At 39.0% G+C, this 22,403-nt stretch overlaps 1 protein-coding gene across 1 annotated transcript; it reads right to left on the reverse strand.

Annotated features, from left to right (window-relative positions):
• Positions 1–1,512: 1,512 nt before the first annotated feature.
• Positions 1,513–22,129, reverse strand: fzd6 (frizzled class receptor 6). Its single transcript, XM_088929688.1, has 7 exons — positions 22,017–22,129; positions 18,686–19,119; positions 11,399–11,595; positions 9,359–10,376; positions 8,935–9,080; positions 8,170–8,565; positions 1,513–7,029 (listed from the first exon to the last, which is right to left on the reverse strand). Exons 2-7 carry the CDS (start codon positions 18,869–18,871, stop codon positions 6,900–6,902), a joined length of 2,073 nt encoding a protein of 690 aa, XP_088785814.1. The 5' UTR covers positions 18,872–19,119; positions 22,017–22,129; the 3' UTR covers positions 1,513–6,899.
• Positions 22,130–22,403: the final 274 nt, after the last annotated feature.

A 22,403-nucleotide genomic window follows, 5' to 3' on the forward strand; every position in this document is an offset into this window, starting at 1 on the left:
CTGTATATGCAGCGTATGACTTTCTGAAACAAAGCGGCATCTGTTCCAAAATCGCTTAGCTGAGCAGCTCCACTCCGCACCGAGTTACGTCCCGGGAAGAGACAAAAAATTAGTGTACACCCCTTGTCACTCTCACTCAGTGAACCAATGATTTTAGTGCTCTTCTTCAGAAGCCCGGGGGATGTGGACTAATGCGTTTTATATTATGATCACATTGCCACCCTTTTCCTTTGTAGAACGTGTCTGGAAATGATCTTGTAAAAGCTATGTTTGCGAAAAATGACAGGATTCAGTAATTGAAAACCGGTTTGGGTGCACTTCTGATTGAAAATTCGTAAAACGTACGAAGGCCGATGAAAATAACGCAGTTTTACTATAAACAACGAAATATTTTTGTCACTATTGTAACTGATTATATATTCATACTGTATAATCACTCCTCTCTGTTAACCCGTATAGGCACGCCTGATGTTTTAAAATCAGGAACCCTGAACTCACATCCCTACCAAATGATGTGTTAGAACATCACAGAAATTGTTCAGTTAAAAGTAAAATTGGTGACGATACGTTTGTTAATAGAATGTGCAAGCTTCAAAATACTCTCATCACTTAACTGCAGATTTATAAAGCTGTCAGGAAAATGGCAATGCTGTTTTTCATAGCAGTTATTTTGTAGTGACAGCTGTGAAATGTTGGAACTGCTGTCTGGTAGGATTCTGTTCCAATCCTGTTATAAAGCCTGAACAAGCATGTGCCTGTTCACTGGTCTCTAAACTCCAAATGCTACACATTGTGCCAGTTTTTCCTCACTAACGTTCAGTAGGTCTCAGGTCTGGCAAGTAGGGCATCCACAGCACTAACTCTGGATGGGTTCCACACTCACATGAGGACATGTGTTGTCCTGCTGGAAAATTGTAATGTTGTCACGTTAGGCTGAGTGCACAGGAAGGGCAGCAAGTGAGGTCCCAGGACTTGATCAATGTGGGGCCCTTCAGTCAGGTAGACTCAAATCACTGCAAGTCCATGGTAGAAAGGTGTTGTGACTCATGATGTACCACACTGTGGATTTCTATCATCAAACTGTGCTTGGCTGCATTGTTTTACCAGGTTAAAATTTGTTTAAATAAATTATTCCATTGTCAGTTCAAATGCTAATAAAATGGTCACATTACCAGAAGCAACACCCATCAGTATCTAATGAAGGGCAATTTAAATGATTATTGCTTTAAAATTTTGCTTTACAATGGTGGAAAAGGTACCTTTGTTTAGTAAAACAGATTTTCTGTGAACAGGATTAACTGTAAACCTTCAATCTGAGGAAGCTGGTCATTACATAGGTGCCTTTTATGTTTTTCAGCCATGCACGTATAGATATTAAGTAAGCTTTTAAATATACTTTTAATACTGCATAGGTATTTTCAACTGCCAAATACCATAAAATAAAGCTGTTTTAGTCAGTGCATATAGAGCGTACAAACAATATCAACCAAAAAAAACAGTATTCCTTTCAAAGCTTTTTAATTTTTCTTTTAATACAAATTTAAATCAGTACAAAACTGAATTCCATTCAGACCAAAACTGGAATGGAAAAGAGCTGGACAATAGAAAAGATAAAATATCTGAACACAATAGCGTTGACCAGTGAAAAATTCTGAAGGTGAGACAAATGATTAATGCTTTGTGGTCTTACATTATGTAAACACATGCATGGAATATGTACAATACTTTATTTCCATATGTGACATTTTAAAATTTCCTTAACTTATGTAGCAGTGTAAGTCAAAACGTAAGGACATCATTTTTTCTCCCAGTCAACAAAGAGAAAAATAGTCACAAAAGGAGGTATTAAGAGCATGTTTTTATCATTGGTGTGTAGACAATGGTTTAATATTAAAACACTGCCAGGAATATTTGGCAAAAAGGGTCACGGATGGGTAGTTACAAAAACATAAAGACTGATACTTTAAACTCATACTCCATCCATTACAGAAAAAACAGCAGTGTTACAAATATGTAAGAAAAGTAGCTAATTGACAGAAGGACAAACACAACACAAAACGTTTATTGCGCTGCATGTACAGTACACTTTGGACAAACTGCACACAGAGACCGTTGCAAAGGCCAGGGACATGAATAGGTACTTATGGCTCCAGGGTTCCTACCATAATCACTAAAAGCCTCCTGAAACAAGCTTACATTCCTATATGCCTTCTAGAAAAAAAAAACTGATATAACACATATAAAGGCCTAAATGAAAGAGGACTGGCTGTGTTCTGTCTCAACTCTGAGCGCTATTGTCGGCTTTCAGATTCTACCATTGAATGTATTGTAGTGCTTAATGTCCTGCTATTCACCTATTTCATACACAGCTTGCCAAGGGTCTTACAGCTCTCTTCAAACCTCTTTGATACAGCTGAAGGACAAATAACACAAGCCCAAATCAATACAAAATGAATACTTCCAATCTACACCTTACAAAAATCAAAAATGTGAATTCCCAGTCAAATGTAGCTGCCACAGGTGTTCTCTTTGTTAATGCAAAAAAAAAGTCTGATCTCCATGTAAGTTTAACAAAAACGCATGGTACTTACTTTTTAATCAAAGCCTTTTCCCAGCATTTATAAGTTACACAATATTGTGCATATATTGCTAGTAATTCTCAGAACATTTCCTAACTGAACAACATACCAAATTTAAATATAAGAAGTGAAGAGTTTCAGTGAACAACTACAATGCAGAGAAAACAGCAACCACCCTAAATGCAGTATGTTCAAGTCATTCCCACGACAGTGAGACAAGTGAACCTACAATTACAAAACAAGATTTATAATTATAAATGATTATTAAATTATTGAACAAAGATACAGTATACAGATTCAGGGAAAAAGACATGTACTCACATGCAATATGGAAGAATAAAAAGATTCCTCTATTATCCCACAATTCCAGTGTAAATACCCAGGTGTATATCTGTCAGTGGCAGGAAAATCACAAATTACAGCATTTTAATTAATTTGCTTTGTTTCCAGTTTAAGAAGATACAAAATCCATATCAAGCCCTTCATTTGTGGTCAAAATGAACAATTTTCAATTTAAAAAAAATAGAACATTTTTAAGATAAATCACACCAGCTTATATTTTTTATTCCCCAATAACACTGTTAATTTTAATTAAAAAAATAAAATTAACTTTACAATGTTCAATTGCAAAAGACAGGCACAGCCTCCATTTCCTATGTTTTAGCCCTTGTGATTAAGTGTAACAAGGTTTTCAGATGGAGATCATAGATCTAACATTATTTTAAAAATCCACTCTTAAAAAGTTCTCTGTGGACGTTTCCTATATAATGTGTGATCTTTATAGATTTAGCAAAAAAAATGCAAAGACAACATTTCAAAGTCATTCAACAGTAGGTGTTGCCTTGAACTAATGTACTCATATTATTGGTTAGTAATACTTGCAGTAATGTACTGAAAAACTTTAAATACTTTACAGTTTTTAATGTTGTTTTAGTAGGAATTACGCCTTTATTGTAACTTTGATTACTATATTCTGTAACTGACTGATATTAAGGTATACAGTAGCTACCATTTTCATATCCTATGCAAACTGCAACTGAAATTTGATTCAGCAAGACAACATAGGTGTAAATTACATTTGCTTCAACATTTATAATTTAAAATGATAAATATGAAGAAGAACTAAATATATCAGTAGCATTACAAAAATAATTACATATATTTCAAAATGAAAATACCATAAATTTAATTCCCTAATGCCTTTTTGACTCTGGATGTTTCAGAAAGCCTCAGAAAGTTTACATATGTTTCTGGACGTCACCTTGATTGTTTCTGGGTATTTAAAGGAGATTGAACACAAAAGCAAAACACACAGTAACCACGTCATCACAGGGAAACTCAGAACAGTGTCCAAAGCTCCAAGAAAAAAAGACTTCAACAACTCTGACAGTTCCAAAAAAATATAACACATCCCTGCTTCAAGAAGTTCAAGGCTGATGGGACAGTTACTACTCCAGCAGGGAACAAACTTACAAAGGTTCAGCCCAACTTTGCAGTCAGGAATGCCATATCTCACTCAATGGACAACAATACTAAATACAAAAACCTCTGACATCATGAGTGTCTCCAAGCCTACCATTCGAGGCTGACTTCATCAACGAGATTCTGAGGCAAACTTCCACGACAAAATCAAAAGAAACAACATCGATTTGTTAAATTGCATCAACTTGATTCTCAAGGTCAACTGGGACCACATTATGTGGGTGGCTGAAACACAAATTGAGTGTTTTGGACAGTCTCACCAAAAGTCTGATTAGCATGGAAAAATATAGCTCATGTTGAAAAACAATGATGTCACTCCTTCTGTGAAGAACAGAGGCAGATCTGCTCTGTTGTAAGATTGGTTTACATACTCTACTCCCGGTGTCCTAATTAGAACTGAGGAACAGAAGACTTTCTTAAGTGTACGAGGAAATGTTAGCCAAATTGTGGTACCTCTCTTCAGGTAGCTCAGACTTGTTCACACTGAACACATGGTTAAGAAGGCATAAAAATAAGTATTCTTGATTTGTCATCACAGTTCCCTAGTAAACCATCCATAGAAGTACTGTATTTCCTTACACATCAATGCTTTATGATCATCGCTGAGATAATCATTACTTAACTGGACTCACTCCAATACTTTCCAAAGTTCTACTGTCCAGAAACACAGCTGGGTTCTGGCTCTGCAGGACTGGAGCTGTGCACATGTGATCTACTGTTTGGTGTGAATCAGGAAAGCAGATCACCCTGGAGAAGTTCTGCATGTTGCTGAGGGGAAACGTTATGGGTAGCACATCCATGATGTCATCAAAGCCAAATCAGGGTTCACACAATACTGATCACAAGGTCTAAAAACTGCAAACAACATGTACATCTAGAAATCCAATTATTTTGAACAGATGGTCTGTTTACACTTATAATATCAATAGTCACGTGAAAACAAGTGTTCAATTTTCATGGCATGTACACCTAGAATTCCATGCTTAATTAGCATCTGATAATAGTTCATCAAGCGTATGACTGTATACTGTACAGTACATAAATCAGGCTAGTTTAAGGTTTGTCTATCCGAGTTTAATCTCTAAAGAACAATAAAATCATTGCAGAAAAAAAATGCTGGTCCATTACATAGCTTAAATCATAGCATGACACATTCTGAACTCTCAAGATCTTCTCTTTTGACAGCAGGGTTTAAATTCATAATTCAGATGACAAGAGTAATGAATTTAGTGATTTAGCCTTCTATCTCAAGGGGTTTTTCTACAACTCAGCAAACGCTTTAGAAGGCTGTTTCAAGGTAAACTTATTCACGCCCGCACAGTAAACGGTCCCCTCAGGGCTGAGTGTTTGATATATATGTTCAGGAGAGTGAAGGAAAGAAACAGCTGCCTGTGCAGCACTTCTTTTGAGCAAAGGCAGTGAGCTCCCGCTTCTAGCATCAGCAACTCGCACAAAACAAAACCCAGAAAGAAAACAAATGTTTTACAACTACTGCACACAAGCACAAAATACAAATAGAAAATAGTTTAAATATTGTACATTCTATTAAAGTGTGGTATTGAAGTTTCAACAGCGTTAAGCAGGTAATAACTGGTTTAAACTTGTCCTATGCTTTAAATGTATGACTACATTTTTGATTAAACAATCCTATAACTAAAATAAAGTTTGAAGTCCTGGAATGCAACATTGAATTTATTCCTCCATTACAACGATATTTCATAGTATTAAATGCCTGTTAACACTACTGTTTCAGAGGGCCTGGGATAGGTTTTTTTCTAATGACTCCCAGCAATTAATGGCCTGACCGCTGATGAGTAAACCAATCACTGAATTGCTCCTGATCTCAGGTCCCAGAGACATGACTCTCTGGTTCCAAATGCCCCTAACCTTGTAACATTTTTCATATTTTTAAACAAATACTTAATCTGCGATAAACAACTTATCTGTTATGAAGAGAAATGCCACTTCTCTCAAGTGGTATGAGGATTTTAGACAACACTGAAAATGAATGTGCATGCTTATTCAATACTAGTTACTGCTTTACACACACATACTACAGTAGTTTGTTTTACACAGCCTAGTTAAAATGGGGAGAAGGTAATATATTGTAGCAGTATATACAGTAAGACGTACTGAATTCATGTCTTTTATATAAAAAGGTGGAGGCACTTTAAAATCCTTAGTCATAAAAACCATTTAACAGAAGTCATTGAAATTAACTGTTAAGATAAATAAGCTGCTTTGAAAATAGTGTGACTTTAAAAACGCCGTTTATGTTGCACAACATTTTTGTACATTTAAATTTCCCTAGAATCCAGTGTATAGACTAGACTTTCAGTGTTGACTGTTTTTGATTCAAGAAAGCAAACAGCTTGTAAAATTACCACTATGCCACTAGTACACATTCACCGATAAATGTTTAGAAACTGAAAAACAGAAAAAAATAAAAACAGGTTATTTTATCTGAAGAAGCACATGGTTTGCAAACAATGACTAAATGGAGTGGTACATATAGAGATTTTCAGGATGTCTTGGGTTAGCGCAGTCTCTGAAGTGATGGAGTCAGCAATAACTGACTAAAGAAAAACAAAAGAGAAAAGAAAATAATGGATTATAAAAGATTTAACGGATACATTTTTTAGACAAGACTAATGTACTACTCTTTTCTAGTGGTCTTATTTTAATGATGGTATGGATAAATTACCAGAAGGCAGTCTTTAAACATTTTTCCAAATATTTTGAAAACAAACTGCAGTAGGGCCCTTTAATTAACACAGAGTGTGCTGCAGAATCCTGAGCCACCTGGAGACTGCCTCATGCTCTCCGAGAAACAGGGTATCAAGTGCCTGAACGGCCACGGTCTTTTTCCTGGGTTTCTTCGGCCACAGCGTGCACCAGAAGAGGAGTCGGGCCCCTGACGCTGCTGGATGCTTGCTGGCTCTCCACCCAGTCACTCCTGGGGGTCAGCCTCAAGAGAACAGAGAATTTACCGTTAAAGAAAATTACAGACTTTTTGCAGGATATTCCTAAAACTATTTAGATTGAATGACATAATTTAAGGAAAATTGTTCTCATTTTGTTTGGGTGCTGTGTAATTGTTTCACTTACTAAAATAACAAACAATACTGTGTAATTGTACATATGTTACAGCATTTATGTAGAGACTGCAGTGAAATTGCTTTTCATTTTTTCAATAAATGACTGGATGGGATTCTTGGACTATTCAGCTACTGACTACCAAATGGACTAGATGGGCCAAACGGTCTACTGTCATTTCTAACTATTCTTATGTTCTTAAGTACATAGTGTACCAGTACATTCTTACGGGATCCACCCTGACACCATGCATGCCTAGAACTCAGTATTACAAAGGTACAAAAAGCTACAATAAGTTCCAGCACACGTGCTGGCTTGTTATATATTGCAGTACCTTTTAAATGTTAAAAACATGAGACTCTTTTCCTTGAATTGTCCTTTACACTGATGAAATGTCTGTAAATTACATTTCCCGTGCCCGTTTTTTGTTCAGCAACACTGGCGTATGTTTTTTAACAGTATAAAGTAATATAAAGTTTATAGAAGACGTGTGGTAACAAGTAACAGCTTTTAACTTGGAATTGTCAGATCAAAAGAATCCGTCTGTCGAAAAAAATAATAAAGAGAACAAAAAGAAGCTGGAGAAACTAGACATTTTTACAACATAAGTCTGAAAATGTAGCCCACAGCTTTGGGGGAATTAAGGTTTAAAGAAAAGGATATGGTTTTGCCATTAGCTGAATCTTTATGTGCGCAGGCATTTTACACAACATACAGCAAGTGAAAGCATTTAAACATGCATTTTCAGGCTAAGGCGTTGGATAAACTCATGTTTAGCAAAATAATAATAAAGAAAATGGACAGGAAGCACGTTATTCTAAACAGCTCTCATTTCACGTAGTCTTTGCTCTAACATACATAAGTACTGTTCATGAAAAACAGAACAGCAACAGTGTAAGTGCATAATAGCTGAGCTATTTAACAATATGGCAAATGTATTTTGTATTTATGACTAACTTAGTAGTGGGCTTGTGAAGTACTAAGGCAATCTTATTGCTCAGGTTATCCTCACCTTCCATCCGGGACTCTCTGCAGGCTTTCAGAGCGGCTGCTGACTTTGCCAGAGCTGCCGGCTTTGCTCCTCTCGGGCGCATCGGCCGACGGGACGCGGGCTGGCACCGCCTGGCCAGCCGGCTCCCGGCCCCCGGCCTTCATGACCGCCTGAGCACCCCCCCGGCCGGGGGTCTCGGAGAGAGCACTTTGCGCCAGGGCGTCGTGATTGGCGAGGGCGACGGTGGAGGTCCCGTGGTTGGGCTTGGCCCCCGTGCTGGTGCCCATGGACTTGGAGATGACTTTCAGCTTGTGGGAGCTGGGTTTGTACTGCTTCTTCTTGTGCTGCACTCTGTTGTTGTGCTTCAGGAAAAACTCGCAGGACTCTTGCAGCACTCTCCGGCTCTCACTGATTGGGCTGCAAGTCAGCAACATTGAATTAAAAACATACACATTTCCATATAACTCTCAATTGCAAATTCTGCCATTGCTTAACTTACATCTGCATCCAGTAGGCCCTGTCATGTGTTTACCTTTCCAACACTGAAAGTATTTTGTAAAATCGTTAGCATCTATGATTTTTATGGTTGAAATAATCTTCATTGTTGCCTCCGATTATAGACATACTCCACTGAACACCACACTATTATATAAATGTTATCACCCAGAACCTTTGAGGAGATGAAAACCTCACCTGAAGTTCGACAAAACATCAATTAAAACATGGAAAACATGAACCGGTCACAAAGCGTTTGGTAATCTTTAAACTGGAAATAAATGGCCTTACTCTCTCTTGCGGGTCTTGTTGAAGAAATAGGCCCATTCGGAGCAAGTCTTCTTGCTGCTGACCCAGAATACAGCTGAGATTCCGACAACCAGCGTCATCAGATATTTTATTAAAAAAAGGGACAGATTGGGCCTGTCTAAGACTTTCTGAAAGAAAGGAAAGAAAACTTAAAATATTAATGAAAAGTAGTCCTCAATATCCACGAGTAGTCACTCCTCAAGTAAAACCAATAACATAAGGCACATTATATTTTTAAATACAACATATGATCACAGATCTATCAAATAACTAAAAATAATCATTTAGAGTTTAGAGTAGGCTGTTTTTATTGTGACAATAAATTGATTTTGATTATAGTGACTAGAAACCCAACAGCATCCGCATTTTTAGTTAATTTGGTCACAGAAGGGCGGGATGGCAGTACCTGGTAAGAGCAGGGAATGTGGTACTCCTGACAGTGATCGCTGATCCAGGTTTTCTCCCAGGTCTGGCGATAGCCTTGCTCGTAAATGTAACAGCCCAGCAGCGTGACGAGGGGCAGTAGGTAGAGGCCGCTGAAAACACCGATGCGAATCATGAACTTTTTCAGCTTCTCTTGGTTGCGCTCATCATGCTGGATGACCTGGCGCACGTGGTTGAGGGAGATGATGCCCGCCAGGAGCAGAGAGAGCCCTGCCACCACGCCGAGGCACAGCGGGGCCAGGACAAAGTAGCGCAGGGCGTCCAGGTCGTAGAGCCCCACGAAGCACACCCCGCTGATGCTATCCCCCTCCACTTTGTTCAAGGCCAGCAGCATGACTGTCAGCGCCCCTGGGATTCCCCAGGCCACGGAATGGAACCACACGGCTTTCTTCTCGATGGCCTCGCAGCTCCACTTGGGACCCGCCGCCAGGAACCACGTGATGGTCAAAATGACCCACCACACCGTCCCGGCCATGGAGAAGAAGTAAAGAAGCATGAAGAGGACCGTGCAGGCCTTGCTCTGGGAGCCCTGGACCACCGTCTCGACGCTCCCCAGCTCCCCGTTTGCTCGGTTGCAGGCCGTACCGTTGCCCAGCAGGAAGCCGATGAAATAGATGAGGGACACGACGCTGTAACAGACGGCGTAGAAGATGATGGGCCGCTCAGGGTAGCGAAACCTCTTGACGTCGATCAGGAAGGTGAGGAAGGTGAAGAGCGTGGCGCACAGGCAGACGATGGAAGAGACCCCGATGAAGTTCTTGGCAAATTCGATTTCGTGGGGCTTGAAGTACATGTTGGTGCAGGGGGGAGCGCAGTCTGCCACACCCAGGAACTCCGAGCCCTGGCCAGGCGGGGTCTTGAACTGCCGAGGGCACCAGAAGCCAAAGTCTCTCTGCACAGAGGGGGAGGACTTCTGTGTTGTCATCTGCTTCATGGGAGGAGCAGCTGAGCCATCCAGGGAACTGTGGCATTCATCAAACCTGCAGGTCCCAACACAAGACGGTGCTCAAGTCAGCGCTGAACAATTAACTGGAGAAAGCATAAGCTTTAGCCTATGTGATACGAACACAGCATGAAATGAAGCAGTGTGGAGGTCAGGGCTGACTGGGTAGAGGGGCTCTCAGCTGAAGCCATCTGGAAACTTAGAAACCTCCCAACATCATTCCTATTTTACCTAAAATCGCCCATTGGTTAAAGGGGAACTGTAACGCTATTTTTATATTTCGGGAATAGAAAGAATCGGCACTGATGAGTGCATTTCAAACCACAATAAAAGTAAAATGTACTCAGTAATTTCTAAAACCTCCGACTTCCATCACAAAATAGACGAAATTTCCAGGTATGTGCAGCAGCACCATGTTCTGCGATTCGGAATGAGGCAACAAAACTTCTGGTGATGCGACGCGACCCTATTACATTGTAAACGAGCAGGCTTGGGAATGCATCTCTTTTAATCCAATAGAAATCTTGCTCCAATTTCGAGACGGCTTTGCAGACAAATAATACTCACTTGTTAACTCTGAATACAGATCGTTAGAACATTTCTGAGGTTACATGTCTGCAGCACAGCCTGTACGTATCCGCTCGTACATCGCATTAGCGATTACGGTGACTAGCGAGCAGAAAGGGCCACATCACGTCAGAATTCATGGGAACTCTCACTCTCGCCCATTGCAAGAGCCAAGGTTTATGACAACAATGGCGACTATACAGTACTCCCACAAAGTTCACAATTGTGCGCTTAATTCAAAATTTGTAATTTTTTCTATAACATCAATGAATTTATTTTATTACCATGATGTAATAACTGGTCTGAGAAATTGGGTCTGCAGTTCCCTTTTAGGCAGTGCAGTTCCCTTTTAGGCAGTCCCTTGGTTGAACACTGGCAGTCAAAATGTGCTCAACACTATGATGCAGCACTTGAAACAGCTTGGGCAACGGCGTAGCACCACAGGGTGATGTTTTGTGAGATCGTGTATACGTCGCAACCACAGAACCTTACCTTTCACACCTCAACTCAGGGGGCCAGACAATCCCAAACATGTCAATGAGACTCTTACAGTCAGCACGCACCCTCTCACAGAGGGCACGGCAGGGCATCAGGACTTTTGTAGATTCTATGCAGACTGGCACAAAGGCCTGACACAGAAACAAGTGCACTTCAGCAGAGCAGTTCATTTTAATCAGCGGAGCAAAAGGCTGGAAAAGAAAGGAAAGAGGGGTAATGGAAACAGCATGTGCTTCATGGAATTTTTATAGGCAAACTATGCACTATGATACATTTATTAATAATTTTCTAAAACAAAAAAATTATAAAAAAAATAAAAACGAGTCCAATTTCTTGTTGAGTAACAACAAAAAGGCATTTTTATTAGCTATAACATCCAATGCAATCTAAAGATTTTTTGTATTAAAATTATTTGATTTTAAACGCAAATAGTTCACCCTAATCAAGACTACAAACCACTAAAGACCACAAATATGGTTGTATTATCTTATGCTGTTTGAAAAGAAACCTCTAGCTAACTCCTTAAACTTTATGAATCATATCTAACCGCAAAATAATTAGAATTAGAATTTTAAAATAATTAGAATGATATAAGATATACTTCAAGACAAGTCAGCTATTGAATCTGCATTAGTTGAATGGCTTCCTCTCGTTTGTAACTTGTGTTCACTCTCCACCCCACAGCATCAGAAAGTTGCAAGAATTAATAAATGATCTCATTCAATTACTATGATGAAGTATTCTGTAAAACTGCAAAATTCCATGACCAAAATTATGTGCATTATGCACTTAAATGAGTCAGTCCAAACACCAATACTGTTGCAGACCACGGTAAATTAAAAGTCTGGAAACAACAAATGAAGAGCAGATGTATTAAGGGTTGTGCGCTTTAGTTTCCTACTTTTTTTTCCTCATTCACATCTCTGACCTCTAAATATATTTGACTTCTGAGACGTGTTACCACATCCTCTTAAAATCCACACAGACATTTTTTCATGGAAACATTGTAGTGATGGAGAACAAAAGAAAAACAAACTTAAAAACAAGAGCTGGTCATTTCCTGAACTTGAGTGACACCTTCAATGACAAGACTGAGTAGCTTGTTCCATCTTCGACAGCACTTTGCAGAAAAAAGTACCTCTATTCTCGGTTTTGAATGCTTTTCTACATAGTTGTAACCTGTGTTCTCTGGCTCATGTTTCAATTTTAAGTCTGAAAAATTCCATTGGGTTGACTTCATCACTGCCTTTACAAAAGGAATCCGATCTAAGTATCCACAATCTTTAATCTTCTCTTTTCCAGACTCAAGAAAGATGAGTACCTTCAGTTTATCAATGAGGGACATTCCCCTAAACCACAGAATATACGATATCTTGTTGCTCTTCTCTAGATGCATTCCAGCAGCAAAATCTTTTTTATATTGTGGTAAACAAAATTTTAAATAATATTCTAAGCGCTGTCTTAAAACCTTACTAGAGCACTGCACAACTCAAAACAAACAATTCCTTGTTTAAAACCTAAAATTTTAACTATATATTCTAGCACTGTTTGCCCACATTGTCTAGAAGACGTAAATGTAAATTGTAATCTCATCAAGGTCAGCTTTTCTTCTGTACTTCTTTCCAATTTAAGCATTCACTCTTTATCTGTACTGTTTTCTATTCATTTTGAACCCAAACACACATCTCCTCAAATGTGGGAGAAAATTCATCTTTTATCATAAACATTTTCAAAAGCCTTCTGAAAATCGAAATATGGCATATTGTATGCTGAGTTTGTGTCCAGTAAGGACATTTAATTGGAACAGACCGACCAGTAAGATAAAGATAATGAGAAGGCTGATGTCAGTTTAAGGCAAAAAATGCTGTATATCAGGTTCTGGCTATGACAATAGGCGATTTCTGATTTAGATATTGATTCTTCAATTTGACAAGCATTGAATATCCCATTTCCAAAAGTTAGGTTGTGGGGAATGGCATCAGAAACTTTAGTGCCTGGACAGACAGGGCTTGGTCATCAAGCCTGCTGTCAGTGAGGTGCTGCTGAAACAAATCCTGCTTTGTTTCCTGGACTAGGCGGGTTTTGGAAATGGATGAATTAGACGTTGATGCTGTCGGTTACTTCATTCTACAGTTTTTATAAACACCTCGTGGCAATCGGGAGCTGATCAGAAATCAAAGCTGCAAGCTCACACAATTCACCAAAAGGCACACTTTCACACTCTGTTTCTTAAGGTTCTATGCCATTAAAATGAAGAAAACAGTTTTACCTACGTGCATTCTCAAAAACAAAAGAACAACCAGCCTAAGATCCAGCCCAAAACAATTTTTATATTGAAGCTAAACAATAGTGTATATAGCGGTATTCATAAAAATTCTAAAGCCAGATGATTAAACAAAGTCCCTTTCCACAGATGGATCCTAAAATAGAACTGTTCTTACCTTCCTGTACACATAGCTTGGCTTGAAAAGCAAAAAAGAAACAGATGTGCCTATAACATTCAACAAAGGGTGCCCTTCATGAAGAATACTAAATATTATTCCCTTCCACTGTATTAGGGAGGAGGAAGCAGGAAAGTATTGCAGCTCCATTTGGAAACTCAAAGGAGCAGACTCGGAGTAAAGTGCGATCTAAAGACTGGAGGAGTGCAGATTCTCTCCCAATCCATCTAAAGCCGCTATAAAAGTCATTCTAAGAAAGAGTAATAAGTGAAAAGAGAAAATAAAGGACACTGGAACTGCATATAATGCTTTCAAGAAGTTTTTGTAATGCACTTGACATGAGATGCTACACATCTGGAAGTTGCTGCAGCAGTATAATTTTATTCAGTTCAGTGCTGCATTCCTGTGCAATAAAATGTCAGAGTGCTCTTTCAGCTCTGTGGCTGGAGCACAACAGGAATTGTACTATAGGTTTCCAGATTTAAATAACCTCTTCGTAATAAATTCATACCACAGATCTTTCTTTATAAATGTTTAATATATTAACTAATAGTAATGACAAAGACAACCTCTGGCCTGAATGAAAGGCACCAGTACATTTTCTTGCCATTTTGAATGTTTGTTAGTTCATCCACTCATTTGGACTGAAGTGTTGACAAGGTGAGTTCTGCATGTTCAGTTGAAACTTCCATCACTAACACTGTATCTAAACATATGCTTTAATTACCCCTTGACAACAAAACCACACCCTCATTCTTGATAGCTCGTGAATATGCATTAACTTTGCAGTTTGCTGTTGCCGTTTGCAACTGTTTGCAATTCAACTCTCCAACACAGAGTTTATCAGGCCAACATGTCAGGGCAGACCATGCTTATCTTAATATACTCTGTCACAAAGTCTCACAATACGCAAGAGTGATGTTCGTTAAAAATCCAGAAAGATGTATTCATTGGATTTTACAGTAGGAGGAGGAAATTGTCACTGGAACTCTTTAAATCTTCTTTGGTGGGACAAAAGAAAAGCCAGACCATGAGTAGTTTTTACAGAGTCCTTCCATATATGAAATAACTGTTCCAGCTGTTTTAGTGACCTTAAGAACTCAACATGCTATTCCTTTGTTTTTCCATGGTGTAGTGAATAACACTGCTCACTGTACCTTCCACTCACAAAAAAAGTACCATAAAAAACATACCAAGAGACAAAGTGGAATAATAAGCCAGTTTTCTGTTGCTAACAAGAATTTCAAAGAAAGAAAATGACCTGCTTTTTTAATTTGATTATTTAGGATTATTTCAAATGGTCTGGAAACAGTTTATTGGGAAACATTTCTTACTTGTATTTTCTGTTGCATCTTTCTGCTCATACAGCTTTGCAAAGTTTTTGAAGACGTTAAAGATCAAAACAGTGGATTAAACTGGTAAAACAACTGAAATCTTACCCATAAATACTGGGACCCCCCCTCCAAAGCAAGCCAGCAATTTATAAATGTGGCAGACATACATTTTATTTTGCTTTTTTCTCCCACGGCACCAAAGTAAGAATAGCACAAGTCCACATAACTTACCAAATAACCCTGCACTCACACTGAATACAGATAAAAAATAAAATTTCACAAATAAAATCAAAGCCTGGGAAAGTCTTGCAAAGCCAAGAATGAGAATATCCCTGCAAAGAAAGTTGAAAACTAGAGTTGTGCTGTTTTATTGGAGCAACACGTGGTTCATTGACCACTCTGACTTGGTCTGCTCTTCCAAACAAAAATTCTTGTCTCGTTGCTATAAAACCTCAAATTGTAGCGATCTGAACCCTGCAATTTAAACATTTTAAAATAAGAATTCTGTTAGCTGGCTTCTATTTCCAGCTGCTCTACCCTTCAATATGGGAAGTATAATACACGGTATACCACCCGTATATAATTATTGTAAACATTTTGTGTCCTATAGAGCCAAGGTTTGACATAAACAACAAAAGCAAATCAGACTTCATTGTATTTGTCTGATGAACTTTAACATCTCAAATAGAAGTGGGTTATCCTATATGAAATCGAATACCAAGAAACATCAGTCTTCTTGGATTGTGCCTTTTCCATACATGCTTGCCCTTGGGAGAACTGGTCAAAGTGCAAGTATGAGGCCTGGCTTACATCTCTCTGAAGTCAACACTGTGCCTCGTCATCACCAAGGGCGAGAACAAAATGAAACTTGCAAGAAATGCCGACAAGGGTGTAAAGCACAATATATCAAATGCTGACAAAAATTGAGGTTTTCACAATTTAACCTAGGGGAGGTGAAAGGTTAAAGAATTCACAACGTTTCTTACACTTTATTTAGATATTAATGGAATGGCAAGCTGGCACGCTTTTAAATGAGCCCAAAACCTTTTACTTTGACCTTTTTTGTGTCAATTATAACGAAAGACTTTGTTATGGGATGAAAAATGAATTACCTGGTCATCTGTATCGCATTGCCAGGACTTCATCCCAAAATTGCCAACCCAATTCAAAGGAGGTGAAGTAAACAATTACCTTTTGTTTACCAATTTCTCACAGAATGACTAAATTCCTAAACTCTCCAGCGCATTGAAGAAAACAAACTAGAGTTGTATGGAAAAACAAAGCCAAACTAGTGATAGGCAAGAATTTTGGACGTTAATATCAAAGGTATTCTTGTTTTTAAAAATGGAATTCTGAATACTGTCCCACCAAATAATATTAATTAATAATGAAGACTATAAAGAAGTGCAAAGAACCAGTACATAGTTGTGTCTACAAATATTTAATTGGTCTGCTAAAATAAAGCTTGAAAACATCAATTTTTTCTGCCAACTGAAACTTTAAAATAAACTTAATTCAGTTAGAAACTCTGTCATATTATAACCCGACAGTCCAGAGATTACAGGTTTAAATCTGGGCTAGGTCATATTGTATCCATATAATACAGAAATGACTGGTTAGGACCTGGTTATGTAAACATCTAATTGTGCCTGAGATTCCTCAGAGGACTAAAGAGGGAAGTAAGAGTTGACCTGGCTTGTCATGCCAAATAAATCTATGCATCCAGCTGGGTGGTTTTGAAATTGAAATATTACCTGCAAGAGACGCATCAGTGTTCAATCTAGTTTCTTCGTTTTCTTCTTTGCTCTTTGTATTGTAAGCATAGAAGACCGTGGCTTAATTATGCAGGTTTTAGAGGATGCATATAAAATGGTACAATCCTTCCCAGGAGATAATAAAAAAAGAAAAAATCAAATTTCAAGTCCAAATGATCAAAAAAAGATACCGCCAATTTCACACCTCAAGATCTACAGACAACAGCCACAGCTGAAACGCTCTTTAAATTTTATACTAGTGGATGTATTCGAAGTCTTGACAATTTTTAGAACAGGTGTAAGTGTGTATGTACTGTATATGTATTTGTGAGTCTCTGCCTGTGAATATGAAGTCCTGTGTGCGTCTGTAGGCAGGAATGTTTGCTAGCCTTTGTGTGCTGCTGGGTGTGTTTCCTTCCTCTCCAAATCAAAGGCCCCCACACAGCAAAGAATGAAAACTTGCCCATGACCGAAGCCAAAATGCAACATGATCTTAACCACCAACAGGGTGCATTGAAATCAGGGCAGATCACTGTTATACATTTCCAAAGACACAGCTTTAATAAAATGCAATTAAAGGGGTCTACAAGCTTCACGTTTTAAGGCAAAGACAAAAATGTTTACCTCCACAAACCCCTTAAAAACCTTACTGAGCCAGTGAAACAATGCATCAGGAAACAAACTACAGGATAACTGGAAAACTTTTAAAACCTAAACCTTTACAATTTAAATGTTCTAAAAGTGATCTAAATGATCTAAAAGTGTATTATCGGTATAACGCATTATACAAAATGCATTTTGCTTTGTATCATTTCACATCTAATACTATGTCAAAGAGCCTTATACAGATTATTTGCTTTAAGACAGGTCTCAGTTCTGGTCCTGGAGAGTTATTTCTGAAACCAAGGATTGAGTGTAGAAAAAAGTCTAAACCCAGGTTATCAAACCATGCAGATACTGAGGGCCCATATGGAACATAAACCCAGAGAAATAGGAGCACTTCAGGACTGGGATTGTGAACAACTGGTTTAATGTAGCTTTTTCTTGAGGATTTTCATAGTGGAACAGCTCCGCTTTTTGCAACAAAATCACACGTTACAGAAACATAAAATTCAACTATCGGCAATTTTCCTCTGTTAGTTCAAGCACAACTCTTTGCTGAAATGATTCAATCCCTTGCTTAGCTTTACATGATCTGCGATGAAGTCCATAAAATATCCTAGGGTTGTCCTGCAAAATCTCAGTAAATTTAGGATTAAACATTAACCCCCAACCCTTTTCAGTTTCTCGGAATCCTCCTTCCCCCCCCCCCCCCCCCCCCACACAATGTTGTGAGGTAGTGAGAACTTTTCTTCTGAAGCAGTGTTAAGTGACCCTGAGTTGAATGAATCCCCACCCATAGCTCCCACAATGCATTGTTTAAGGAGACTGTCTTAAAACTACAGTTTCACACCCCATCACCCCCAGATAAAAAAAAAAATCAGCATGTGCCCCAGATCAGGTATAACAAAGAAAGATAGCCTCCCACGGTAGCTCTGCTTCACTGATATATATTAAAAGAAATAAAATGCCTTCAAAAATCACGTCTGAAGAATTTGATAGTATTTGATCATCTGTTCACATTGCACAACCTTCCACTGTGTAAGCTAGTGCCTTTCTAAAAAATCCACCCAAACTATGACAGCTATGAACTGTTAAGCATAATTGGAAGCTCATCCAGTCAGACCAGAATCATGAAAGGGTTGAACTTACTTCCATTTTTCGTGCCGCAATGTCTTGGTCATAGTGATCCATAAGATTGGGGAAGAGGGTTGCGTTGTAGGGCATACCAAGACAGCGATGGACTTTTATGGGTTCACAGGTGAACGAACTGTGGCCCCAGCTGGGGGTCACCCCCATCACCTCCAGGCAGATCAAAGTGAACCCCAGGCTCAGCATCTTCTTGGTTGCTCAGTTAAAAGCAGGGGGTATCGGGAGCAAGTCTGGGGTGGGCTCCAGACGCGAGGCGACCTCACTCGTCAGCGGCAGGCGGCAGCCCACATTCTTCGCTCTTGCTGGTCATCGCCGTGACGACCGCGGGCGGCGGAAGGACAGCCGAGCCCCACCAGGGCCCTTCAGTGCCAGCTGGGCTTGTGCGTTTCTCTTCCTCGCCAGGCGAAAACAAGGTCAAACCTCTTTGTTTTTTCCTGAAATGAAAAACAAAGATGTCGCAGAAAAAGGAAAAAATAAATATCAGCTCCAGGTCATTCAATGTTTTTTTTTTTTCTTCAGGCTTTCTTCCAGACACAAATAATGCTATAATGAGCTGGCAAGGAAAATCGATTTCAAACAATACTGTGAAGCCCTTCATTTCAAGTGCCTTTAGACATTCATCAGAGTTCGGTGAAATTCCGTTCCAGTAGTGTTGTTCATACAAGGTGCAAAAAGCAGCAGAACTACATAACTTTACATAACCCTTCAGCTCTAACGCTGTCTTTGTTTTTGAGGGCTAGTTATGCTTTAACACCAACACACCTTCTACTGCTTTTCTGAAGAAAGAGCTAAACATCATCCCTTCAAATGTATTACCAACTTTTTTGAAGACAGACAAGCATTTTCATAAGAAGTGGGAAACAGGATAATATAAAATAGACTGATTATTCTGCAGTCTACTTCGAAATCTCTTTAATTATTCCAGTGGAAAAACAGGATGCAAAAGTTATTGTAATATTCCAGCCTTAATGTCAATCAGTTGAAGATCACAGCAGCTGTAGTTCAGTAAACTGCAAGTGAAATCAAATATGAACAAAACAAAAGGCTTTCAAACGCTAGAAAATGTTATGTCCAGGCCAATGACTATACTGACTTTATTCTCTTATAGCCTCAAATTTAGTCCTTAATTTCTGGGGCAGGGTTATATTTCATTTTATTGATGGGAAGAAAGACACTCCTCACAACAGCTTGTGTCAGCTTTCTCAGTCTTCATAAGCCTACTGCCACTAGTGTACCAACCAGAGCCCGTACCCTCTGTTTTTCTCCAACGTCTATCCTTCAGACATCTTCCCCATCATGCTTACAGTAATGAGTTGTAAATCAAGCCTTTCAATGGTTTCATAATCCAGCCATCTGACCTGCTTGGTATGATCCGTACTTGGAAACAACGTGTTAGTGGAAAGGTTGCTGAAGGGGACAAGAAGTGTGGTGGAGCAGGTCTGGAACAGCTTCTTCCTGCAGGCTGTCAGGCTCCTCAACATCCTGGAATCTACTTGCACCCACTCCAATTCCAGAAACAGGGTTTGAATCCCCCCCAGTGTGCTGTGTATATTGTATTATGTATTTGCCTTAGTAATGTGCACTATTTGCACTATGTGCATCCTGCCTACAATGGCTATATCAGTGTCCTGTCTGTATTTGCACCGTGGACCAGGAGGAATGATATTTCATTCCACTGTACACTTGTATATGGCTGGAATGACACACAAACGTGAACTTGAACTTGAAGATCATTTGTAACCTCAGACAAAACAAAAGGGAATCTGCATTGCTATTATGTTTAAAGAAGATGCTCAAGTCACAATTAGGAAAAAGGGAGACGGGCAGATTTTTAACTCATACCCCAAAAGAGGGGGATAGCATTTTCACACCTCATCACATTCCTGCTGCATGCTAAAACAAAACCCTCATGTCAATCATTCATTCATTTTCCCCATAATGCCACAGAGCACAAATCACAGAGGTTAACGTTGCAGGAATCATTTATACTCAGTAGTATTTTTTACTACTTGCTTAGCTTACACCCTTATCAAGGGAGACTAGTAAATTCAAAGTAAATTTACTTTTAAGTAAACAGGACAGCAAAATAATTGAACAAAATGACAGTTTTATTACAAATAGTAGCATAGCACAATCATACAAGCAGCACAAGTGCCACGAGAACTAGAAAGTATGAATTGAGATCTATGAGAGTTAATAACTATTGCGTTTTCCTTCACCAAGTCAGCAAGATTAACTGATACAGACGACTCCAAAGTGGTACTTTTTTGTACAAATAATACTGTTTTGCGTAACAGACTTCACTCGCCTGCATAAGCAGACGAAAGCAGAACCCAGGGTCCTTATAATTAAAGACTTTTTAAAGAATAACCACATTATGATATAAACATCGTATCATAAAGAAGCCTTGACCGATTGAATGCACAGTCTGGCACACAATTAAACAGTTTCTAGTTACTTGTTGATACACGACCTGCTTCTTTGGTGTCACAAAAGTTACTCCACACAGCGACATCGGCACTCGAACTAGCAGTTACACCGAGTAATACTGATTAAAAAAGGGGGTAAACTTGAACATATGACACAGATAATAATAATAAATCTGAAGCTAATCTTATTAAAATCACTCATTGTTACTATATTAAAACGTTAGGAGACAGTCTTTCTCTGTATTTCATTTTTAAAGTGTAAAATTCCCATTCGACAATTTAAAAACATTTCCTAAAAAACTGGTCAAATGTGAATAATTTGTCGAGATCATAAACGAAGTTTTCCGTGTGTGACAGGTGAATCGATAAACGGTATCCCAGATGAAAACACCGCTTATAATTATTTGCTGTAGTAACCTTCGATTAATATTAACGGGGTTGTTACAGCGACAGGATGCGGTGTTTTAAAATTGTTACATTGTATATTCCCACTGGCACTCAGCGCCATAAAGGTGAAGAATAATTTACTTTTCCGAACAGCTCGCTTTGGGAGAGATTCCTCGCTGCGCGCACTACTGCACGGGCAAACTTTTAACTGCTTACTGCTGGACTGCACCGCTGATTCGCGTTACCCAATACACATTCAACGCATTTTATTCAGATTATATCTTTGTAGCTTTGTGATTTCTGAAAGTTAAGTCCCGGTGAGAATCAAAGAAGATGTTGTTTTTACTCATTTTCGGCAACAAGGTACAGGAAGTTAAGTAAACATCCCTCGCCTTCTAAAGGCTGGCAAAAAGGCCTTCCCTAGCAAGACAAGTTTTGTTTCGTTGAATCAACTTGCTTGATTGAAGTTTAAAGAAGTTACCAACAGCAGCGACTGTACAAACAACTCGGCTTACCTGAGCTACTCGGCACTTTTTTCCATTTGTTTTGTAACTAAAATGGTTACATTCCTTCTTGACGGCACTGTATTCCTCACAATACAGTTCCTGCCTGACTCTGTCCCTCCCCCTCTCTCTCTCTCTCCCTGGGAATATCCTGTACTTTCGGAAACCATCCAGAAGGGGGATAAGTGGACCGTGGCTTGAAAGCTATTGTTGGTGCAGCAGTTGAATGTAATATGTCACTGTTACATTTGCTGTCCAGGCAGATTGAGCTGGGCGCTATGACTCGCAGCTGTGTGGAATAATGGTTTGGGCTCTAGACTCTGAACAGAGCAGTGAGGTTGGGGGTTGAAACACTGGGTGTGGCACACTGCTGTTGTAGACTTCAGTGAAGTACTGTAC

This window comes from Atractosteus spatula, chromosome 12 (genome assembly GCF_055471065.1).
Source record: "Atractosteus spatula isolate fAtrSpa1 chromosome 12, fAtrSpa1.hap1, whole genome shotgun sequence".
Taxonomy (NCBI): domain Eukaryota; kingdom Metazoa; phylum Chordata; class Actinopteri; order Semionotiformes; family Lepisosteidae; genus Atractosteus; species Atractosteus spatula.

Coding starts and splice junctions, on each gene's coding strand:
- fzd6 (XM_088929688.1), bottom strand. CDS start 18,871: ATGCTGAGCCTGGGGTTCACTTTGATCTGCCTGGAGGTGATGGGGGTG. Junction 11,596..18,685: donor TTGCGGCACGAAAAATGGAA/GTAAGTTCAACC, acceptor TTTCTTTTCCAG/CCTTTTGCTCCGCTGATTAA. Junction 10,377..11,398: donor CCTGAGTTGAGGTGTGAAAG/GTAAGGTTCTGT, acceptor TGGGACCTGCAG/GTTTGATGAATGCCACAGTT.